Source organism: Natator depressus, chromosome 7, assembly GCF_965152275.1.
Source record: "Natator depressus isolate rNatDep1 chromosome 7, rNatDep2.hap1, whole genome shotgun sequence".
Taxonomy (NCBI): Eukaryota; Metazoa; Chordata; order Testudines; family Cheloniidae; genus Natator; species Natator depressus.
Window position 1 is genome coordinate 121,847,421 of NC_134240.1, and position 24,096 is coordinate 121,871,516.

The following is a 24,096-nucleotide window of genomic DNA, read 5'->3' on the forward strand; positions in this document are numbered from 1 at the left end:
CCTACCACCCCACACTGCAACCCACATGGGATATCAAACAGTTACAACCCATACTCGATGGGGACGACATCCTGAAAGACATTATCCTGAACTCCCGCATCCGACCTTCAGACAACTCCCTCAGTCTCTTCAAGCTCATCATCAGAAGTAAGCTCCTCAGAGACCAGGAGACACCGACTCAAAGCGGAACCAGACCCTGCCAGAACAGCAGATGCAAACCCTGTTGACGTATCTCTGCTGCTATGATGATCAACACCCCAACTACACACCTTTCAAGATATGCCTGTCACAACCGGTGTTGTACCTCATCCACTGCACCAAACACCCCAATAGCAACTATGTGGGTGAAACCAGACAATCACTCTCAGATGAGCTCTCACAGAAAAATGATAAAAGACACCTGTGGGCGAACACTTTTCACAAGGTGATCACTCCATATCTGACCTCTCAGTCCTCATCCTCTGAGGAAACCTGCACAACATCTTCAAGAGAGGAGCCTGGGAGCTTACATTCATAACTTTGCTAGACACTAAAAGTCATGGATTAATAGAGACACTGGATGTATGGCCCATTATAACAATCTGTAACCCACTAGCCCCACATCCCCAACTTCCCCCACACAATGACCTGAGGGATGTTAATGTGCCATTTCACCTGGAATGGTCCCTTGAAATGTGTGTTAACTCCTTACGCTAAATAGTCTGTTCCACCTGATATTTAGCTGTGACACTCGGAGTACGTGTCTGAGACCAAAGGAAGAGCTCTGTGTAAGCTCAAAAGCTTGTCCCGTTCACCACCAGAAGTGGTCCAATAAAAGCTATTACCTCACCCACCTTGCCCCTCTAATGTCCTGGGACCAACATGGTTACAACCCCATGGCATAGATCATTAATAAAAATGTGTTAATTAGCATAGGGCCACGAATCTGTCCCCGCAGAACCCCACTAGAAATGCACCCCTTCGATGGGGAGTTCCCGTTTACAGTTTCATTTTGAGGCCTCACAGCTGGCCAGCTTTTCATCCAGTTAATGAGGGCCATGGTCATTTTATATTGTTCTAAGATTTGTAACCAAAATCTTGTGCGGTACCAAGTCGAACGCCTTACACAGTCTAGTACGTCAATACTATCACCCTTATCCACCAAACTTGTAATCTCATCAGAAACAGATACCAAGTTACTTTGACAGAACCTATTTTCCATAAGCCCATGTTGATTAGCATTAATTACATTACCCTTCTTTAATTCTTTATTAATCGAGTTCTGTATCAGTCACTCCATCATCTTACGCAGGATCAGTTTCAGACTGACAGGCTTATAATTACCTGGGTCATCCCATTTACCCTTTTTAAATATTAGCTTTCTTCTAGTTGTCTGGAACTTTCCCAGGGTTCCAAGACTATTGAAAACCAACATTAACAGTCCAGTGAGCTCCTCCAAAACTTTTGGTGGCTCTTCTAAAACTCTTGGACCAGCTGAGATTCAAAAATGTCTGACTTTAGTAGCTTCTGTTTAACATCCTCCTGAGATACTAGTGAGGTAGAAAGACTGTTATCATGTGATGAATACATCATCTGTTTTTTCCCCACATACAGAACAGAAATATTGATTGAACACTTCTGGCTTTTCTGCATTATCATTGATAATTCTACCATTTCCATCTAGGAATAGACCAATACCATTGTCAGGATTCTTTTTGTTCCTAATACACTTTAAAACGTCCTCTGCGGGCCATAGAGTTCTTTGTGTCCCTTTGCTTCCCTTATCAATTTTCTACAACTCCTAGCTTCTGATTTATATTCATTACTATCAACTTCCCCTTGCTTCCATTTGTTCTCTCTCTCTCTCTCATTATATATATATATATATAATGAGAGAGAGAGATTTTATAGCTTCCTTCACTTCCCCTCTAAATAGGGTTACCATGCGTCCGGGTTTTCCCAGACATTGCCTCTTTTTTGAGGCTCCATCCTCCATCTGGGTGGATTTTTCAAATAACAGGCAGCGTCTGGGATTTTTTTAGAGCAGACGCTGCAACTCAGAAAGAGCCTCGATTGGTCCACTTCCGATTGGTCCCTCCTCTGTATCAGCAGCTGATTGGTTCATTCCCCTGCAGCTACAGCTACTGGATCCCACCCACCCAGGTCCTGGCTCCTAGCCTTGGGGAGGGGGTTCTACAGGGAGGAGCTGAATGATGGCTGTCGCTGCATCCCGGGCTTGTGCCAGCCGCCCTGCTACTGTGACAGGGAGTGACACTGCCCGTCCCCACCTCCAGTGAGTACCCCTGCCGCAGGTACCCCCTCCAGCTCCCCTAACTGTACCCTCCATCCAGCTCCCCCTTCCCCCTCAATGTCCTCTTTTGGGGAACCTGAAATATGGTAATCCTACCTCTAAAACTGGTCCCCTTTAACCAGTACACCCTTCTCCCTCGATCGTGGCTTTCGGGGCATCTGGCAAAGTGTTCTTAAACAATTCCCAACAATCAGTCACATTTTTCTGATTAAATTCTGCTTCCCAGCTGGTCTGGCTCATAATTGTTTGGAGCTTTGTGAAACTGGCTCCTCTAAAGCAACAAGTCTGTCTGTCGCTGGTCCGGCCTTTACTCTGTTTGCACAGTAGACGTGCGATCAAGTCATGACCCTTGTACCTAAGCTGCCATGAATGTTTAGTTCTGCGACCAGCTCCGCTGTGTCTGCCCAGACGGGGCTAATACAGAATCCCCCATGCCACGGGGGGCCCCCCCACTCTTTGCAATGTTGCAATTCAAATTTATCACCACAAGGGGGCACCCTTTCTCCACACGTCACTGAGTGGGGTGGCCGGTCTATGGGGCCAGAAAACGGCCCCCTCCCCAGGCTGGCTCCACCCTGGCCCCATGCAGGGTGCGGCAGTCAGGCCCTGGCCGAAAAGCGCCCTCCCGGGTCACGGATGGAACATTTCCCAGCCTGCAGCCCCTTCTGAGCTCCCCCTGCCCACAGCTCTGTCGGTGCCCCTCACTCCCGACCCGCAGCCCCCAGCTAGCCCAGCTCCCGACAGCTCTGCTAATGCTCCTCACTCCCGACCCGAAGCTCCCAGCTAGCCCAGCCCCCGACAGCTCTGCTAATGCTCCTAAATCCCGACCCGCAGCCCCCTGCTAGCCCAGTCCTTGCCCCCCTCCCACCTCTGCCAGTGCCCCTCACTTCCAACCCGCAGCCCCCTTGCTGTTGCAGTCTTTGGCCTCTCCTTACAGTTCCATCAACCCCGGCTGTGGCCAACTGTGCAGGGGTGGGATGGAAAGTGTCCAAACTCGCTGAAGGTGGTACCTGGCTGGCTGAGATCTAACCAGAGGCCGTTGCAGCTGCAGCCTGCCCCCTCGGCTCTGACAAACACCGGGCTGGGGCCCTGCTGCCAGGCAGACTCAGTGCCCTGCCCACACGCCTGCTGGAGCCCACAGAGTCCTGCGAACAGCCCCTATTCAGTCCTGCCACCAGGACCCCGTGGGGGCGGGTCAGGGCCCGGCAGAGGCCCCCGTATCCAGTCCTGGGAACACCCCAAATGCAGATGGGCAACGCAAAGCTCCATGCAAACAGCAGCAGGAAGGCGCTCCGGCTCCTGCTGCCCCCTCTGAGCGGAACAGCCTCCCCGCCTGCCCTCCCTGAGCCTGGAGAGCCGGCGATTCACCCCTTTGTGCTGGATCCATGCCAAAGGCCTGTCGGCTCCTGGGGGGCAGGCTCCGCCTCCCTGTCTGGAGCACACAGTGCCACCATGCACCCTGCCCGGCTGCGTGACTGACACAGCAAATCCCCTGCTTCGCTGCAAGCTCTGGGCAAGCCCCCTCCCTCCATCCCACCGGGCACAGTCAGTGGAATGGCAGGATGTGCCCGGGCAGGGCTCCGCCTCACTCCCTGGGCTGTCAGGGCAGCACCCGCCAGGCTGCTCCCTTGGATGCCTGCTCTCAGGCGGTGTTACATCGATTTAAACACACACATACTTGGCCTGCAGAGGAGAGTCCTGACTCATGCAATAGGAAGAAGCATCTGCTCCCAGAATCTCTCCCCCTCCTACAGCCTGGGAATCTAGACAGACAGATGGGCTAACCCAGCCCCCGCAGGCAGGGCTGGGGGAGAATCATCTGGCACCTGCCCCTGGCCTGGAAATTCAGTTCCACTCTCTCCCCCACCCTCCCGCGGTGCCAGGAGGAAATCACATCCCTGGCAGGATGGGGTTCACGGCGAAGGAAGCAGGGAGCAGAAAAGTTCAGCATGATCCCTGCATTTCCCAGGGCTTTGCGAGCACGTCGTAGGCGGGGGGGTCGGACCGTAGGGCCACCCTCTAGCACAGATGTGGGCAAACTATGACCCACGGGCCACATCCAGCCCGCGGGACCGTCCTGCCCGGCCCCTGAGCTCCTGGCCCGGGACTCTCGCCCCCGGCCCCCCTCCTGCTGTTCTCCCTCCCCCGCAGCCACACTGCCACATGGCGCAATGCTCTGAGGAGCGGGACTGCAGAGCCCGGCCTGAGTCGGTGCTCTGTGCTGTGCGGCGCGGCTGCCTGTCCTGGTGAAGCCGCACCGCCAGTCACCGGTATTCCAGGCAGCGCGGTAAGGGGGCAGGGAGCGGGGGCGGGGGGGTTGGATAGAGGGCAGGGGAGTTTGGGGGGGCGGTCAGGGGCATGGATAGGGTTTGGGGTGGTCAGTCAGGCAGGAGAGGAGGGGTTAGATGGAGAGGCAGGGGGTGGTCAGGGGACAGGGAGCAGGGGGGTGGATGGGGCAGGGGCCCTGGGGTTGGGCAGTCAGGAAGGAGAGGGGTGTGTGGGGGATGTGACGAAGTGGGAATGTTCTTAATGTTTTCTCTGAATACTGTGTGGGTGCCTCAGTTTCCCCAAGGCATTTCTTAAGTATCTAGGTGGTGGGATAAGGGGGTGTGATTGTTACAGAGCCCGAGAGGGCCAGTGTGATGGTGTCTGCACAGAGAATGGCCGACACCCTGTCTCCTGATGGCCTGGGCCCCTCCCCTGCAAAGGTGCCAACTGAGGGAGATGGTGACAGCCCATCACTTTGCTGTTCCCAAGTTGTTGTGGATTCACAGGCCTGTGTGCTCTCAGCGCCCCACGGTTTCCAGGAAGAACCCCTAGCGTGCCAGCCCTTCTCCAGATCACCACCTCTCTCCCAGGGTCGAGCCGCAGACTCCTCCGCCCCTGAGACTGCTCACTGCATTCCCCAGGGGGACCCCGTTACTGCAACAGTCCTTCTCGCTGGTCACACACTCCCAGGGGTTAAGCGTAGCTCCTTCGCCCCCTGAAACCGCTCCTCCCTGAGCCTTCAGCACACCTGGTCCTTGTTAATCCCCCTTCGTTTTACTGCTCCCCAGTCACTTACTGCAAGAAGCGCCATCCACGGGGTGTAGTAGATCCCACCGCTCCCACCAGTTGTCACGGGGTCCCTGGGCAATGCTCTGGAACTGCTCCCATGAAGCCAGTCAGGACTCTGGGGAAGTCACCTTTCTGGGAGCAGACTGTCTGCAGGACACACAGCTCACCCGGCTTCCACCTTCCTGGGTCTGACCTCGGAGCATTCAGCATCCTCTGCCCCCCCGTGCGCTTCCCGCAGCGAGTCCACCCAGGTGGGGTCCTGGGGAAGCCAGAGGGTCCTGCCCCCCAACTCTGCAGTCAGACGTGACTCTCAGCCAGCCAGTAAAACAGAAGGTTTATTAGGATTGGTCCTGCTTTGAGCAGGGGGTTGGACTAGATGACCTCCTGAGGTCCCTTCCATGATGCTATGATTAGATGACAGGAACACGGTCTAAAACAGAGCTTGTAGGTACAGAGACCAGGACCCCTCTGTCAGGTCCATCTTGGGGGACAGAGAGGCCAGAGCCCCATCTGGCCTCCCTCCATTTCCCCAGCCAGCTCCAAACTGAAACTCTCCTGCCCCTCCTCTGGCCTTTGTCTTTTTCCCAGGCCAGGAGGCCACCTGATCTCTTTGTTCTCCAACACCTTTCGTGGGCACCCTTGCAGAGGAGGGGTCCAGGCCATCAGTGGCCAGGAGACAGGCTGTCGGCCATTTTCTGTGCAGTCACCATCACACTGGCTCTCTAGGGCTCTGCGACAATCACACCCCCTTATCCCACTACCTAGAGACTTAAGAAATGCCTAGGGGAAACTGAGGCACCCACACAGTATTCAGAGAAAACATTAAGAACATTCCCACTTCGTCACAGGGGGCAGTTAGGGGTGAGGGGTCCAGGGGCGGTCAGGGAGAAGGGGTGGTTGGATGGGGCAGGGATTCCAGGGGGGCAGTCAGGAAGGAGGGGGGGTTGGAAGGGGCGGCAGGGGGAAGTTAGGGGCAGAGTGTCCGGGGGCGGTCAGGGACCGAGAGCAAGGGGGGTGGATGGGGCAGAGGTCCCTGAGAGCGGTCAGGGAATGGGGGGGTCGGATGGGGCAGGAGTCCCGGGGGGCTCGTCAGGGGGGGAGAAGCGGGGGGGGGTCGGCTAGAGGGCGGGGGCCGGGGCTGGGCCATGCCTGGCTGTTTGGGGAGGCACAGCTGCCCCTAACCGGCCCTCCATACAATTTCAGAAACCCGCTGTGGCCCTCAGGCCAAAAAGTTTGCCCGCCCCGTTCTAGCAGCCCTAGGAGCCGCGCCAGCTAACGCTGCCGGAGCTGCGGACAAGCCGCACGCCGGGGAGCCAGAGCAGATGCAACGACGCCAAGAATGCCGAAGAGTCACCTGCGGCGAGGGGAGCAAACGGTCGAGTTGTCCCCGGACGCAGCTGGCAGCCGGCCACGGTGACACGAGCCACGTCGCCATGCAGGGGACCCCTGTATCCGCCCCGTCCTCCCGAGGGGCCCCCTTGGCTTGAACAGCAGCCGATTCCTTCCCAGTCCGTGCCCCCCCATCCCCCCAAAACCGGGGGCACCAGGACAGCAGGCCCCTCACTCACCAGGAGGGGATCTGGCCGTGACACGGCCCCGCCCGAGAGCCCTGGGGAGCCTGGGAGGCAATACCCAGCTGAAGGGTGAAGAGCCGGCTGGGCTGGCACCAGAACATGGTGGGCCGTGGTCCTGTCCCGAGGGCACAGCCGCCTCTCCCCAGGGCGAGGCCAGAACCCAAACTAGCTTCCCCGGACACGAAACCAGGGAAGGGCTGTGAGCCAAGATTGGGGCCTGCAAACCCTGGGCCCCGCCTGGGCTGTGCGCCCTCCCGACAAAGGGCATCGCTCCCCTCACTGCCTGCAGCCTCCGGCGGGGCTGGCACCACTGATGGCGCCAGAGCGAGACCAGTGGGAATGAGGAGGATCTGGGCTGGCGCGGCTCGGTGCATCGGGCACTGTTCCCTCCCCATCTGTCTCCCACGCACGGGGCTCCTTCCTGTTCTGGGGGGCTCCGAGCCTGGCCATGTGGGGAGCTGTGCCAGGCTGGCTCGGTGCATCGGGCACTGTTCCCTCCCCATCTGTCTCCCACGCACGGGGCTCCTTCCTGTTCTGGGGGGCTCCGAGCCTGGCCACGTGGGGAGCTGTGCCAGGCTGGCTCGGTGCATCGGGCACCGTTCCCTCCCCATCTGTCTCCCACGCACGGGGCTCCTGACTGTCCTGGGGGGCTCCGAGCCCGGCCACAGGGAGAGCTCGGGGGGAGGGGGGCTTTCACACTGATCCAGCCAAACCGGCGCATGGCGCAAGCATGTGTGTTCTGAACAGAGGCAAAGGCCAGGGGAACGGGCTTCCATCCACAGCCTCTAGACTCCACGCCGACGCCCGGGGTGTAGCCTAGCCTAGGGAGAGACGAGCAGGGGTGTGGTGGGGTCTCCATCCCACCCCCAGCCTGAGCCGGTGAAAAGGGCCAGTTCTCCTGTGCCTGGCTGCACCTGGAGGAGAGTCGGGGCTGGCCAGGTGGGATGGAGGATGAGGCTGAGCTGGTATAAAACCAGAACGAGGGGGCGGCAGGGAGGAGCTCTCCAGTCACGCCCAGGGAGGACAGGAACTGGCGAGGAGTCCTAGGGGCAGCCAGCCCTGGGATCCCACCTGGGACATGGACTCTGGCAAGACCCCGAGAGGGGGAGCCCCAGGTGGGGAGAAGATACAGAGAAGTAGGAAATTGCCCAGGGAATCAGCAGCCACGTCCTTGCGTGAGCAGATGCTGGTCGCTGGGCAGAGGGCCCCTGGGCTGGAACCTGGAGCAGGGGCACGGATTGGGCCGTGGAGCAGAAGGCCACCCGGGGGACTGGGATACCCAGGAAGGGGAGGTCTCCGGTGACCGGGCTGGAGGGCCGAGCCATGGAACGGGAGCAACCCCGAGTCCAGAGAGAGACAGGACGGGGCGAGTAACTGAAAGTGGGGGCGCAAGCCTGGTCCAGAGCCAATCCCCAGACGAGCCACAAGGAGGCGCCGGAGCAGCGAGCCCCATGACGCGGGTGTAGTGCAGCCATGGGAACAGACGGACACAGACAGACGGGCGTCAGGGTGCAGGACGGTGGCCCTAGGAACGTCGGAACTGCCGGCCGGGGTCAGACCCCGGCTCCGCCTAGCCCCGCGTCCTGCCTTGGACAGCGGCCAGCAGCTGGGGGATAACCTGCCCCCATGTCGGTGGCCTCCTTCCCCCCCGCCCCCTCCGCACGCATCCCATCCTCCCTCTTGGGTCGGTTCTGTCCACTGCCTGGGCCCCTCCGCTCAGACAGACCACGGCTCCCGCGGCCCACCCCCCTCGTCATCACTGGGCCTGCAAATGTCCCCTGCTCGCGAGCCCAGCGGGGACAAGTGCGGGAGAGTTCGTCGGCTGGCCCAATAACGGGTAACAGACGCTGGGGGGAAGGCCCGGAAGGACTGAATTAGTGCAGACACGCAGGCCGCTGAGCTCACGCCTGGGAGACAAGAACAGGGTGTGAGTGGAAATCAATCAACCCAAACTGGTGTGTCGGAAATGAGGCCTAATTGACAGAGACAGTAATGTGGGGACAAGCTATTCCGCCCATCACTCCCTTCTGGGGACATCGGGGGTGGGGGGTGGGGGGGGAGGTGATGGACCTTGACACCAGCAGGCTGAAAGATGAGAGAAGAAGGAGCATCCCTTGGTTTCCTGGCCTTTGTCATCCTGATGCTGAGCGATATCCTGGCCAGACTGGGCCAGAGAGGGGGCCCCAGGTGACCCCCCACACACACCTCCCGCAGCTCCAGCTAAATACTACCCGGGATGTGACTGTCACCCCCCAGCCCTGTGTCCTTTTCCTTCCCCGCCTTGTTTCCTCCCGCTCTCCGTTTGCCTTCTGTCTAATACGCGTCTGGCTTAGCCCCACGCCTGGATACTTTGCAATGGCTGCTGGGAGCCTGTCATCAAAACGAGGCCCCTAAGTGCAAGGCCCCGAACAGCCCGACGCTGGTCCAAGTTTGCCAGGTCTCGGGGTGGCTGGTGAGTCCATGGGCTGGGCCCGCGTTTCCTCCAGCAGAGAGGTTGCAAACGAAAGGCCAGCCCAGAAACAGAGGCTGCCTTGTCTGCTCTTCTCTTCCCCGGTATTGGGGGGGGGAAGGGTTTCGCCTGGCTCCACCTCATGGCCCTTCAGCGAGGGATGCAGGCGGCTGCCCCCGCAGCAGCTTGGCCACGGAAGGAATCTCCCCTGGTCAGGACAGAGTTTGCTTTGCCCCCAGCCGTGGCCTGGGGGGATACTCCTGGTGCTGGGGGATGCAGAGTGTGGGCAGACGTCCACTGGAGAGGCCACACCAGGACCCCGTCCCAGCGCCACGCTGGGGAGACGAGGCAAAATCTCAGCACCCCCTCCCGCACAGCTGGAGGCTAGAACAAGGGGTCCCCCCCTTTCCACCGGGCTGCACCCTAATGGCAACAGGGAGCCTCCTAGCGGCCGCTCTTCACCCCTGCGTCTCCAGCTCTCCCAGCTGAGGGTGGTGAATGTCCTTCCAGGAGCCAAGCTCTCTGCCGGGGGGGGTGTCAATTTTTTTTAAAACAAAAAAAGGCCTTTTGACCAAACAAACACTTGCACAGAAAACGTTCAGTTTGGTTGAAATGCTCCAGTGTTGCCCTAACAACAATAACAAAACCCTGAACATTCTTCCACACGAATTATCCATTTGCAGTAAGTTCTGAGGGTTGGTTTTCACAAACTGGATTTGTTTTAAACTGGAAAACAAACTTTTTTGATTTTTCATTGAAAACAAACAAACAAGCCCCAGCCAGACACAACAGCTCCAAGAGGCATGAACTGCCCCAGGACTCAAGAGGGCGTTCACCCTGAAACCTAACAATGACAATTGTTAATAGTAACATCTAACTACATCCAGGCTCATTGTTTTAACAGAATCCTAGCTAGCCTGCGTATCCCACAACCCCAACCTGCCTCATCAGCAGAACATTTAAAAACAAGATAAATCACATGGCAGCTGCTGTGCTGACTGAATTATTAGTTTCCATGTTGAATTACTTTAAAACCTCCAGTGTTTAATGTCAGCACAGCTGCTGCGGGGCGTCTCCTCTGCTGAGGGCCAGAAGACAGGCCCCTTACTGCAGGAGGGAAATGCGACTTCCGCAGAGTACCTGGGGTCTTGATCTGCGCGGTGTTAAAGGTGGGCTCCCTCAGCAGCTGAGCCCACTCATGCTCGATGCGCTGGGAAGCTCGGGCGGGGGCAGATGATTATGGCGCTTTGCATAAGCTCTCGGTCTCGCAGTTCCTGGGGAGCTCTCTGCACACCGCCCTGTCCTCGTTAAAGCACCCCAAGGGGTTTAGTCATTAGGGAGGTTGCACTGCAAAGGCTCTCCGGGTTCAACCCAGGGCTCTGGCTGGGAACAGCCCAGCGGGGTGAAGGCGGGTTGTGGGGGCTGGCTGTGCACCCTGCTAATGAACATGGTTAGGAGCCAGAGCAGCCAGGCTCCCGGCAGACAGACAGACAGAGCTGGTGGGCCTCCAGCTGGGATTCAGCTCCTCCCAGAACCCTAGGTTTTCCCAGGATTTAATGATGTCAGCTGGGGGCCGCCTCCCCGTAGGCCTCCTGGTGAGGCTGCCAGACAGGGTGCCACTCAGCGCTGATGGTTGGTGAGTGCCGCGTGGACACCTGCCTATTGGGAGCCAGGCTGAGAACTAGCAACCGCATCACACCGATGGCCCCCGGGACGGCAGCAAGCCTTGGGTGACCGTGCCCTGGGCTTGACTCTGCAGGTTGGGATAAAATAAAGCCTGCCAGATGGACTTGGAGCACTGCCCTCGAGGTGAAGTGCCCTGCACCCCCCCAGCCCCATTATACTCACTCTTAAAGGAAACGGCGTGAGATTATTAATGGGAACGGCGCAAGGCTACGAATCTCTGGGAGCACCAGCCTCCTCCAGCTGCCAACCCTACCAGTGCCGGCTCAGGAGGAAGACGGAGACAGGGAATCCAGGTTGGGACTGGGGATAAGAAGCCCCTTGGGCATCCAGTGCACCTGACCCCTCCAAATACCCATTTCCAGGTGAATGAAACAAATGCAGACGTACGTCCCACCCCAAGGGGCTCTCAGTCCAGCATGGCAGCCTGGGGCTGGCGCAGGAGAACCCCAGTGTAAAAGTGACAGAGCCAGACCCCTCGCCAGCCTTCCCCGGCCACACCAGAGATCGGTTTGGGATGGGGGGAAGCCGGGACACAGGCCGAGGGGCTGAGCACCGCCCGCAGGCAGGGCAGCCGTCTCCACGTAGGGGCAGACAGGCCGCAGCCAGCTCCCTCTGCCAGAGCAGGGCACTGCCAGGGAGCTGCCCTCGGGCATCGCCAGACCACAGTACAAGTGCAACGGGCCGGGGAAGAGCCAGGGAATAACCCGCCCTGTAGGCTGGCAGCTGCGGGATGAAGGAGAAAGGGCACCAGGGGGCTGCCGGAAGCTCAGAGAGAGAGAACGTAAAGGGGAAATGAGGGGAAGACACTCCTGTATCCCCCACTGCTCCAATCCCCCCACCCCCAATCTCTACATGCCACAGACACAGACAAACTCTTGCCGGGCAATTGGGAAACTCCATTCCATGGGATTCGGGACTTCCCCGCCCGGCGCAGACCCAGCCCTGCCCTCCCCCACCAGATCCCCCTTTGCCCCCCGCCACTACCTTCGATGCCACTGATGATCTTGAAGCACTTGGTGGTGAACCAGTAGGAAATGAGGAGGAGGATGACGATCAGCGAGGCATAGAGCAGACTGTCGCTGTGCGGGGATGCCCTCTCCATGGCTCCATCCCAGGTGCCCGCCCTCGTGCCCCCCAGTGCCGGCACCCCCCTGCCAGTGCGGGCGTCGGGCTGGGACTCGCTGCCTCCCCGCGAAGGGGTCGGGAGCGACACACAATAGCCGAGCTCCCAAACCAATTACCGTAATTGCTCTCATCTAACACATGGCTCCTGTCTAAAAATAACTGGCCGGCCCAGGGGAGCCCAGCAGGGAGCGTGGCACTGCCAGCCGGCTCAGCGAGAGGGGGGCCGGCCTAGCCCCTCCCCAGGAGCCAGCCCTGCCTCCCGTTAAACGGGCCCAATGTCAGGGCTCCAGGCCCCTCACCAGGGAGATCCCCCAACCCGAGACAGTTCACCACTGGGGCCAGGCAGCCTGCAGAGATACTGGGCCTGGCCCTCCTCTGCGGCCAACGTACGCTCAGGAGCTGGGATGGACGGGGGGCCTCTCTGCGCTCCCCCAACCCTGGGGCCTCTCTGTGCTCCCACCCATCCCCAGACCTCTGTCCCTCAGACACCTTTCCTCTGTTCCCTCCCCCTCTGGCCTGTCACCTCCCAGCACATGTGGGATGAGTTCCCCAGGGCACGTCCACACTGCAGCATAAGCCCAGGGTTCACTCAGCCTCTAACCTAACCCCTCTTCCGCCTACATGCCAGTTGCACTAACCCAGGCTTGGACCCAGGGCCTCATGGGGTGGAGAGTCTGAACCCAGGGTTCAAACCCTGTTGCTTTGCAGTGCAGACACAGCCCCACTGGACCCGTGCTCTGGGAGTTCGCCGAAAGTGTCCCACAATGCCCCGGGCCGACTTCCTTTGTCCTCTGGCAGTGTTCCCGTGCACAAAGGGCCAGAGCAGCCCCGTTTTGGGAGGACGCTGGGAAATCTGGGATATGCAGGGACAAGTCCAACCACCCATAACGCTGGGTAGACGCTGGGGCCTGGGCTCAACAACTCCACACCTGGGGTTACGTAGGAGGGGAGCCGCTCACGGCCTAGGCTAACAAACCCAGGGTCTGCTCCCCGGAGCTCGGCTAACCTGGGGCTTGTACTCAGTGCAGACAGACAGACTCTCCGAGGCCTTGTCTTCATGGGGAAAACGAGGTGCATTCGTAACTGGAGTTAGTCACCCCAAGGCCAGATGCCAGCGAAGGCTGGGCAGGGTGCGGTTGCTGCATGAGCTACAGGGCGAGGTAAACCCCGGCTCCTCCACATTCGTCACCTCGACCCGCAAATACGGGCAAAGCTAGAGGCAGCCTCGTCTGCCCTGGGATTTCTCCTGGCAACCTGAGCTGAGACAGCGCCGTGTTCCTGACACTCCCACCTGCCCTGGCGAGCCGTGGTCTCCATCCGTCACCCCAACCGGGCCAGGGGCACACACAGAACCCCGGCACCCAAGATCCTTCACCCCGGCTGCAGCAGGGGATCAGAACCCAGGAGTCTTGACTCAGCCCCCTGTTCTAACCGCCCGGCAGCACCCCCACACCCCGCCCCGGGCAGCCCAGCCCCCTCACGCCAGCTGAGACCCGCAACGCTGTGATTCTGGGCATCTGGGCGCAGAGCTGAGCAGTGACAGCCTGGGGGCTTTGTGCATGGGAGAGAGAGACACACACCATCCCCCTCCCCACGCTGCCGGCAGGCCCCACGGACCCTGGGGGCAGATCCAGACCGAGGGGTGAAGGCCGGGGGGAGTTATCACAGACGAGGCTGCATAAACCTCTGTGCTTCTAGGCTTCCCGCAGCCCCGGGCCCGTGTTCAGACCCAGCTGGAGCCGAGTGGCAGATGCTGCTGTCCCACTTTCTGACTCAGGTTTTAGAATAAGGCTGTGAACGCCCCCTTCCCCCGCCAGCTGGTGCTACCACCAAAGCACAGCGCTGCCACCCGGCTAAAATTAGCCACCTCGCCAGCCCGCTGTCGCGCACGGGGTATAAATAGCCATGCCCGAGGGCAGGGCCCCTCAGCCAGACGCAGCCGTCAGAGCCGTCTCCGCGCAGTCCCCCCTCTTGGGGCCAGGGCCACCAGCCAATGGCATGGCCAGCCACGGGTGCTGGGTGAGGGGTGGCGTGGGGGTGTCACAGAGATAGCCGGGGGGAGAGCTGCCCCCAAACGTGGTCCCCTCCGTCGCCACCCTGGCTGGTCGCAACAGGATGCAGCCTCCTTGCAGATCAGTCATTCCCCCCATCTGGGACCCCCTTGGCCCCTGTCACCCCCTCCGCGGCACTGCCACGGGGGTGCGTGAAGACGGCAGCAGGGGATAGACGCTGGCAGGGGCTCTCGGGGGATCCTGTGCATGGCCCAGGCAAGCTCCCCTGCTCCCCCGGGGACTCCCAGGCACTAGGGGTCGCACTCCGGGGCGGGGTGCTGCAGGGGGGCCCCACTGGCTGCCCCCAGAGACAAGCCCCGGAGGAGCTGGACTGTATCTCTGCTCCCACGCTGGGTTGGAGCCGCACGGGGGCCACAGCCCATTGACTCGGCAGCTGCTGCCAGCCCTGGGCAGCTCCAGAGACTCCCCGGGGTGCTTTGCTCCCTGGCGGGAGGTCCGGCCTCCTCCCAGAGCAGGGCGGGACCTGGGCCATGCAGCCAGGGGATGGGCTGGTGGACAGATTTTTTTTTTTTGGCTCTCGGGCCATCACCCATTAGGAGAGTTAAATTTAGGTCATAGCTGCTCCCTTATTACCCAGCTGCTAATCAGAGACGGGGCACGTTATTAATCAGCACATGAAGATATCGGCGCCGTTCTATTTTCGGGCGCTGAAGTCACAGTTTTAACCTGGTAAATTGATTAAGTCATTTCTCTCGCCCCGTCCTTGGCCCAGGCAGCACGGGGTCTCACCAGGCCCCCTGGGCAGGTGGGGGATTTGCCCCATGCCAGCCGCAGCACGACCCCCGATGCAGACAGGCCGTGCTACGCTGGGAGGTTTGCCCGGCTTTGCTGGGAGGTTGGCCCAGTGCAGCATCCCTGGGGAAGAAATTGGAAGAGATCCCCCTGCCAGACAGTCCCAAGATGCGGCAGAGCCATTCCTGGTGCAGGCAGCCCCAGCGGGCCAAGGGAACGGCACCCGGCGAGGGATCAGGGTGCCAGTGCCCGGGAGCCATGCGTGGGGACAAGCACCATGTGGGGGGCCGGAGCAGCAGAGCGGGTGAGCACAGTTCAGAGACCGGGATTGCGGAGATAGAGGGAGCGGGCTGGCCTGGGGGGCCCCATAGAGCATGCCCTGCACTGGCCCCAGGCCTGCTGTCACACCTGCAGGGCCCCGCTCCACCATCACGGACCAGGGAGGCTCTGGGCTCCAGCTGCCACCACCACGGCTTTCCAAAGCAGTCGAAGATTCCCAGCCAGGAGCAGCGACACCATGGGCCCATCTAGCCTGGCATCCTGCCTCCTATGCCCCGGCCCATCCAATCTGGTGTCCCTACTGCCCTCTCTCAGCGAGCTCCAGAGCCCAGCGCCCTTCTCCAGGGCAGGCCCCAGACCAGCTGATTCAGCAGCAGGCAGAATTATAAACTTGTCCAGGTCCCACAAGGGGGTAAGCGCCAAGCTGTGGCCCCAAGTGCCCAGGAATGGCCCCTGTAGCCCAGCCAGGCGGGGATGGAGAGTGGCTCTGCTTGCGCTGTCTGCATGCCCCGGATGGCTGGTTTCAGCTGCGAGAACCCTGCCAATAGACGGAGGAGTCGCTGGGATTCCCTGGGCCAGGGTTAAAGTCTGAGCTCAGGGTCTGGGCAGAGGTGGCGGGGGAAGTTCCCTTTAAGCTGCACAGTCACATGGCCGGGCAGCTGGCCATCAAGGGCTGCACAGGTGGGGAGAGGCAACTCTCCCCCAGTCCCAGCCTCGGAGCTACCATGGCTGGGGAGAGGTGCCTCTCCCCCAGCCCCAGGCTGCTGCAGCGAGAGAGGGCTGGAGAGAGTCCTCTCTCCCCGCCACAGCCCCGGGGCAGCCTGCACCCCAAACTCCTCATCCCCGGCCCCACCCCAGAGCCCGCACCCCCAGCCGGAGCCGTCACCCCCCCCACACACACTCCAATCCTCTGCCCCAGCCCTGAGCCCGCTTCTGCACTCCAAACCCCTCATTCTCAGCCCCACCCCAGAGCCCACACCCCTTTGCCCCAGCCCTGAGGCCCCTCCGACACTCTGAACCCCTCGGCCCCACCCCCACCACACATCACCTCCATATTCGTGCACAAAACAAAACTCATTCCACACATGGACGTAAAAAACTAGAGGGAACATTGGCTGGCGCTGGGGGGGGCGGCTCAGCACCAGCCACCTTACGAATAGTTGGGTTCTTAACCCAGCCCAAACCCCTTTCTCTAAGGGCACGGGACACAGGATTCACTCCCAGCCTGAGACAGCCATGTCAAAACCCAAGCAAAGTCAAGGAGAGGGATGTGCAGCCGAAAGGCTGGGGGGCAGCCGGGGAAGGGTTGCACTGACAGGCCTGGAAAATTAGAACCACAACTCCCAGCGTTGCCCACGCCCCCATCAGCCAGGGCTGTGTGGAAACAGCCCCAGAGACACGGACATTTCTCCATTCATGGCACAGCTGCCCCAGTACTACCAGCCCCTGAGATTATAAGATCAGGAGTCTCGCCACATTGGGTGTTTTCCTCAAGCCCCAGTTCTGCTTTCACTTTAAGGAAATAAGAGTTATTTATAAAAGATCATCAGATTTATTCTATAGGTAATTCTAGGATTCGCCAGCAGCGCTGTCTCTGGTGCGAGATCTAAGGTGCAACTGACCTGGGGTAAGTGACGGGTCCTTTGGGACGGGGAGCAGCCTGAATGTCGCCGGGGTCCAGGTGTAAGGGCCCAGCGGTCACACAGGCAGCTCACCGGGGAGGCGGGACAGCCCGGAGACCCCAAGGGGACTGTCTGGGACTCCCTGGTCAGGCTGCTCCAGCGCCTAAGGAGTTCACTCGCACTTGATAATTGGTGGGTGAGATCGAAGTGCAGAACTCACAGCCCATGGGGGGTCTGTGGCTGGTTCCTGCCGGGTATCTGCACCCAAGTAGCTGCAGGCAGCGTTACAGGGAGAACCTCCCCGATCAGTTCACAAATCAGAACATTTCTAGTTCTCATGGCCTCAGAGAAGCAAGCGCCTAGAGGCTCAGACTCCGGAAGTTGGGCCTTCGCCCCATTAGTCCTCAGGGAGACGCTACATTCCCTGTTTAGGGAGGGAGCAGAGAAGACAGGTGTGTGCTCCAGGATTTTCAGCTAACCCTCTCTCTCCCTCTCCCCATTCCCTGCTGTGCAGGGTAGGGCAGCTGTTTGAAGGTGACCCTTCTAAACATCCCACTCATTGGGCCTGGGGTTCGAATGGGGGCATGACAGACTATACTCTTATGTTCACCCTTTTTACCAGTCCATGATAAGTTCTGTACAAAGTATACCTTGTGAGGTGTCAGTGGAAAACTCATAAACTGCTGAACATTAGTGTCCTGGTTAAATATGAGTGGCAACATCGTATGAAAAGTTAAGATTCTACTGTAGGACATTGCTGAGACATGCTCCAAGTTTAGAAAAGCAAGCACAACCCAGTTCCTCAGAGACGAAAGGTAAATGTACGCCTCGGCCAGGTATCATCTTAATCACATGAACCATCACTTGGGTAAGCGGCCATTCTTTGGCAGGAAGAAAGGTGTGAGCGAGAGATTTACATCTTGGCAAAGGAACAGCAGGGGGTTCCCATGTAAACAGACTGGCTTTTGCCTGAACCCAACTGGAAATGATTCTCAAAGAGGAGGAAAAGATATAAAAATGAGGAACAGAGGCCCAGATCACCTCTCTCCCCTCAGCTCTACTCAAGGCACCAACAACATTTGAAAAGGAAGCATCATTGAACTTGGGGAGGGGTCCTGGCTGAAGGGATCCAGCTAGACTGCTGTAAGCATATGGCGAGAGAAACCTTTTGCTTTAAATTCACTTAGGTTGTTAAGTTAGGTCTGTCACGGAGTGTGGGGGAGTCCAGGCCCTGCACCCCTCTTCCTGGGATTCACTGAGACTCTCAGCCAGCCAGTAAAACAGAAGGTTTATTGGACAACAGAAACACAGTCCAAAACAGAGCTTGTGGGTACAACCAGGACCCCTCAGTCAAGTCCTTCTGGGGGGCAGGGAGCTCAGACCCCAGCCCTGGGGTTCCCTGCGTTCCTCCACCCAGCACCAAACTGACACTAAACCCCCCCAGCAGGCTCTCTCCTGCAGCCTTTGTCCAGTTTCCCGGGCAGAGGTGTCACCTCCCCCTCCCCCTCCTGGCTCAGGTGACAGGCTCTCAGGTCTCCCATCCCCAGGGCACATTCCCAGGTCAACACTCCCCCCTCCCTGCTGCATCACATCGTCACAATTTGCATTTTACCTTTTATTTTTTTGTAATCGGTTCTGGCTTTTATGCCTCATTCCCTGTAATCACTTAAAATCTATCTTTCTGTAGTAATAAATTTATTGTAATTGTTTTCTTTAAGCCAGCGTGTGTTTGGATTGAAGTGTTTGGGAACCTCCAGTTGAGATAACAGGGTTTGTGCATTTCATTTTCTGTTAATGAAATGACGGCCTTTCCATGATCTTGTATTACACCGAAGGACAGAGCTGGGCAGTACAAGACACACAGTGCAAGTCTGGGGCCGGGAGTTTGCTGGTGTTGCCCTGCAATACGATTCAGGACTGGCTGGCTAGAAGCTGGGAGTGATTTTGCATGCTGGAGGCTGTGTCTGAACAGACGGGGAGTGGCTGTTCTCACAGTGAAGCAGCCTAAAGGGCACCCCAGATTGGAGCGTTGAGGAGACGCAGCTATGCATCAGTCCAGATTGTCACCGGGGGGTCAGCTCTTGTTTTCCTCCAGCTGCGAGGAGCTCCCCACGCTGCCCGGGGGACACAGGGGCTGGGTGGGATGTCAAGAGATTCCTCTCTCGTGTCTTCTGCAGCCTCATTGAGGTTCACGGATCCATCCCTGGCCAGCTGGGGCTGGTGTGATCATCTTCCCTGGCTGCTGAGGAGGCAGGGCTGGAACCAGACGGCTCGAGCTATGTGCGGCCGCTCACCTCGAGCTCACCGGGTCCCAGCCAGCCTTAGCGGGAAGCAACCAAGAGCTGCACCGTGGCCTGGGGAGTGGGGGGGGGGTCTCAGCCAGTTTCTCCGCAGGCAGCGTGCCGCCCTTGCAGCCCTGAGAGCTGGTGCCAGATGGCTAAGAGCACTGCCAAAGGGGCAGTGGCTCCTGCAGTGGGGCGGGGCTGGGAAGGGTCCCTGTGAACTTGAGTTTGGCATTGAAAGAGCTGAGGCTGCCTTGCAACCCCTGAAGGGGGGCGGGGGTCACAGCCTGCAGCCCCCCTGCAGAGCGTGACTGCTCAGCACACGGGGGAGGGTGAGATGGGAGGGGTGAGGATCAGCCCCAGGCACACTCAGAGGGGAAGAGCCCTGCACCAGCCCCTTGCAAGGAGAGGGGGCAAAGGCCCACAGCAGGCAAGGCAGCCCCACAGCTCAGCACACCCGGACAGAGCCTAGGGGATGCCTTGTTCCCAGCAGCGTCTGGGGCCCCTGCAGAGGTGGGAGCCCATGTTAGGTCAGAAAGAACAGACCAAGGTAACAGAGACTCCTTGCTCTGCCCAATGCCGGCAGATCCACCAGGCTGGCTTGGCTTCTTACTGCCCCCACACCCACCCCGCAGGGTGTTAGCCAAGCCATCTCCTCTGCTAAAATCCACCTGCTCCCACCCCGGCTCACCAAACACTGCCACCTGACCCACCCCACTTATTGTGGGATGGGCCCTATGCATCTTCCAGGACCTGCACAAGCTAACGGAGGCCAAGGTCACCGTCTCCCTGGGCCGTAAGGGGACAACGTCAGCAGGGACACACGGCAAGTGAAGGTCCCTCCGCCGACTGTTCCAGGGGAATGCTCCCGTCATCTTCCCCTTCTCTCTGGGGATAGCACCCTGGCTGCACGAGCGTGGATACACGGACATGGACACGGACACACAGGCACACACAGCCCCTCACAAGGGGGGGGGGAGCGCGTGTGTAATTAAGAGCCAGTTGCCGCAAGCAGCAGGGAACCAGCCGCGATGGTTCTCCAGGCTGCCCCTTGGAGGCGTGGGCCAGGCCAGCCCGTGGCAGTGCCAGCCCGTGGCAGTGCCAGCCCGTGGCCGTGCTCTGGGATGGGGCTGGGAAGCTGTCGCCACGCTCCAGAACGAGCGGCTGGGGCTGTAATTGCCTGATGCAGAGCGAGGAGCTCAGCGGGCTGGGCTCCAAGTGGCTGCGCTTCCCGTCGGCGCGGGGGACGGCACTCGCCGGCTGGGCAGCCACCTACGGAGGCCTTTGACCGTGCCGCAGTCCGGCTGGCTGAGTGCCGCGGCAGCGGGGCCCACGGGGTGGAGCAGGCGGTGACGTGACGGCAGAACGTGGGCCGGCGCAGGTTCCTCTGAAAGGCCCGCAGGGACGTCACTGCAGCAGCTGAGCCCCAACTCCAGGCCACGTGGTGGGGGAAGGTGGGCAGCTGACGAGCACAGGAGAGCTGGCCTCCCACGGGCCCCGGCTCTTCTCACTCACCCCAGCACAAACCCACTGGCCCTGGTCCAAAAGCCACAGGAAGGAGAGGCAGGGCCAGCGAGAGCCACACCAGTACTGCTTACAGCCCGGTGCCACTTCCAGGGGGCAGCGCTTTGCTGTAATTCACACCCCGGCTGGCATCCCTGCCTGCTGCTGGCCAAGAAGGCACCTCCAGCCCCCATTTGGGAGCAGCTGACTCCGAAAGGAGATTGGCCCATAATAGGCCCCCTCCCCCCGCTATTCCAGCAGCGCAGCCCCCCCACCCCGCCCCAGCACTGCACTGGGACCCAGCACCAGCTGAGGAGAGAGGCCGCCCCCCTCGCCACCCCGCAGTCATCCAACTCATTCCACGCTGCACGCTCGCTCCTCCCAGAGCCGAGCCTGCTCGGCTCCCGAGACGTGACAGGCTCCCTGCCCAAGGCAGGACGGCTGCTGAATGTGAAATCAGAGCCCGTCGGCCCAGCACCAGGCACAGCGCCAAGAGGTGGGTTCCTTGTAGCCTCTGCCACAGACAGTCCTGTGGAATGAGACTCCCACAACGCGACGAAGCCAGACGGAGTGACGGGCCGGGGCGCACTGCAAGTCTCATGCCCTCGCCCAGTGCTGACGCACGAGCCCAAGGGGCTTGCTATAGAGCGATCCACCTCCCTCCCCCCTCAGCACCCCCAACTTAGCACAGCACACTCCTGCCTTTGTGGCACCCACCCCGTCAGCCCCAGGGAGCGAGACACCAGAGCCAGGAATCAAACCCAGGGCTCCCACAGGGCATCTCGGGGCAGCAGGAGTCTCACCCCAGTGCAGGGAGGAGAGATCAGGGCTTCCCAGTCAGGGATCTCTAGGGAAAGGGGACCCCCATCCGGCGGTGCATCCCCAGCTCCGTGGGGAAGGGTGGATTCCTTCCGAACGGGAGAACCACAGCTGGAGAAGCGGCTACAAGTGGTGACGCCAAGCAGGACCTAGCTCTGCACGCCGGGCCAGAGACCCCGGGCGCAGCCTCTGGCCAAGTGGGATCTGGAAGGGCAGGGGCGGCACGGGACCAGGGAGAGCTCAGCCAGCCCCACGTATAGGAGAGTCCGGGGTTTCGGGCTGGTTCGGGTCAGTTCTTGGTTTAGCCCGACCAGCCTGCCTGGCACTCGCTGGATCCGGAGGGCGCAGACGGCTCTCAAGCAAGGCAGACGCCCTGAGGCACGGGCAGGGTCCAGTCACTCAGCGCTGGCAGCCGTGCATGCCACTGGGCACCACTGATGCCTCTCCCCACAAGAGACACCTCCAGAGCAATCCAGAGCCTGTCACGGGGGAAGGGCTGCTGGGTTTGCTGGCAGCGAATGGGTGTGGGGGGATGAAGACCCCTGTCCAGGGAGGGGCCAAGGCCTTCACCTCTTTTTCCTGTGGGGCAGAGGGAGTCCTGGGGTCACCCCCCGGGTCTCTGACTGTTGCTAAATGACATCGCTGAGGTGCCCCAGGTGACCGCACCCAGCCAGGGAGGGAGGGTGGGGGTCTCTCCTGGTGCAGCTGGGGAAGCAGCAGCTGGTCTCCTGGACCCAGGGAAAGGGGAGGGTTGGATTGTAACTCGGCATCAAAGACAACCTGCTCCCAGAGCTCAGGGCGTGGGCTCCCCGAGGACTGACCCCAAGCCTGCAACCCCTAGGGCTGGGGCCAGCCATACACATGATGCTGGTCTGGGGGTAGACGGGAGAGTGGATCCCTGCCCCCAACCCATGCCCCAAGCCCCCATATCATCTCTCCTGGGGGGCAGGGCATGGGGAGGCTGCAATTCAATCCCCAGTGCTGTGCCCCCCAGGTGTGTGCGTGGGAATGACTCCCCCACCCCCCACATCCCACAGCGGATCTGATTTCTGTAGCAACCCTTCCCCCAATCTCCAGACACGGACCCCTCTGTAGTCCCCAATACCACGCCGCCTGCCCCCCGAACAACTCCGATAACCCATGGGGGTGGGGGGGGGGCTCTGACAACCCCCCCTTCCCCACTGCTAAGAGACTCCAGACAAGCCCAGGAAAGGCACTCCGGCCCCGCTGCCAGTCTCCGCGCTGCCAACGCGGGGCACAGTCCCCCCCGGGCCCCCCCCGGCCCCCCACACACCCCGCCGGGGCTCCCTACCTGGCGAGAGGGTCCCGGTGACAAAGTGGTAGAAGCAGCGAATCACCTTCCGCAGCTGCCGCTGGCACCGGCGCTGGCAGCGGCTCATGGTGCCCGCGGGCAGCGCCCGGGCGGCAGCCGGCCACACCCCGTCCCCGCCGGGGCGCAGGATCTCCCTTCCCCGGCACCCCGGCTCCCCGGGCATCGGGTCCAGCCCGGCCCCCGGGCCCCGATCCCGGCAGCCGCAGGGCCCGGGGCCAGCCGGGGAAGTCCGGGCCGGGGCTCGCCCAGGGGCGCGGGAGGCGCTGGCCCGGCGCGCAGCGGGGAGGGCCCGGCCGGTCCGCGCCCGCAGCCGCCTGTGGCCGGGCTCTGCCCCGCCGCCGCGATGGGGCCGCCAGCCCCCCCGCCCCGCGCCGGGGGGGGCCCCGCGGGATGCCGCGGTCGGCATGGCAACGGCCAGACTCCACAGGTCCCGCTGACCAATGGGGCGCCGCCGCCTCCCCGCCTGCCTCCCGGCGCCGGCGAGGATGCTCCTGCCCCCAAAGGGGCGGGGGCGCGCCCATCCCCCCACCCCCCAGGCAGGGCAGGGCCCATGCCCCCCCCTCCAGCCCCCCGGGTAGGGCCCATCTCACCCCCCAGGCAGGGCCCAGCTGGGCAGGGCAGGGCCCATGCCCCCCTCCAGCCCCCCAGGCAGGGCCCATCTCACCCCCCAGGCAGGGCACGGCAGGGCAGGGCAGGGCAAGGCAGGGCCCATCCCCCAGGCAGGGCACGGCCCATGCCTGCCTCCAGCCCCCCGGGCAGGGCACAGCCAGGCCCATGCCTGCCTCCAGCCCCCCGGGCAGAGCATGGCCCATCCCCCCTGGCAGGGCAGGGCCCAATCCCCCCCGGCCCCCAGGCAGGGCACAGCCAGGCACATCCCTCCCCCTCCTGCCCCCCCCCCCCCCGGGCAGGGCAGAGCTGGGCAGGGCCCATCCCCATCCCCTGCTCCAGCCCCCCAGGCAGGGCAGGGCCCATCCCCCCCACAAGGCACGGCAGGGCAGGGCCCATCCCCCCTGCTCCAGCCCCCCAGGCAGGGCAGGGCAGGGCAGGGCAGGGCAGGGCCCATCCCCTCCCCCGCCCCCGAGTAGGGCACAGCCGGCCAGCCCCCCATGCAGGCCTCACCCTGGACACCCACTCCACACCCAGGGCTCAGCCTCTCCCTCGGCCTTTGGCAGCGTGTGGGTTATTGCCCTGAGCCAGAGGGGTGTGTTAGAGAAACTGCACACATAGGGGCAGGGGGAGGGAAAGAGAGGCTCCAGGGTGCCCTGGTGACAGT

At 61.0% G+C, this 24,096-nt stretch overlaps 1 protein-coding gene across 5 annotated transcripts in view; it reads right to left on the bottom strand.

Annotated features, from left to right (window-relative positions):
* Positions 1-24,096, bottom strand: part of KCNIP2 (potassium voltage-gated channel interacting protein 2) — a 138,339-nt gene that overhangs the window by 46,043 nt on the left and 68,200 nt on the right. Inside the window, exon 1 of one of the 5 annotated variants that reach the window (XM_074959500.1) lies at positions 22,803-22,904. The exons of 3 other annotated variants lie outside the window; for them this stretch is intronic. In XM_074959500.1, the coding sequence (XP_074815601.1) occupies positions 22,803-22,890 (88 nt within the window). In that variant the 5' untranslated portion in view covers positions 22,891-22,904. Of the gene's footprint in view, positions 1-12,040; positions 12,167-22,802; positions 22,905-24,096 lie in introns of those variants that run through there. One more of the 5 variants, XM_074959498.1, reaches the window with a different exon arrangement.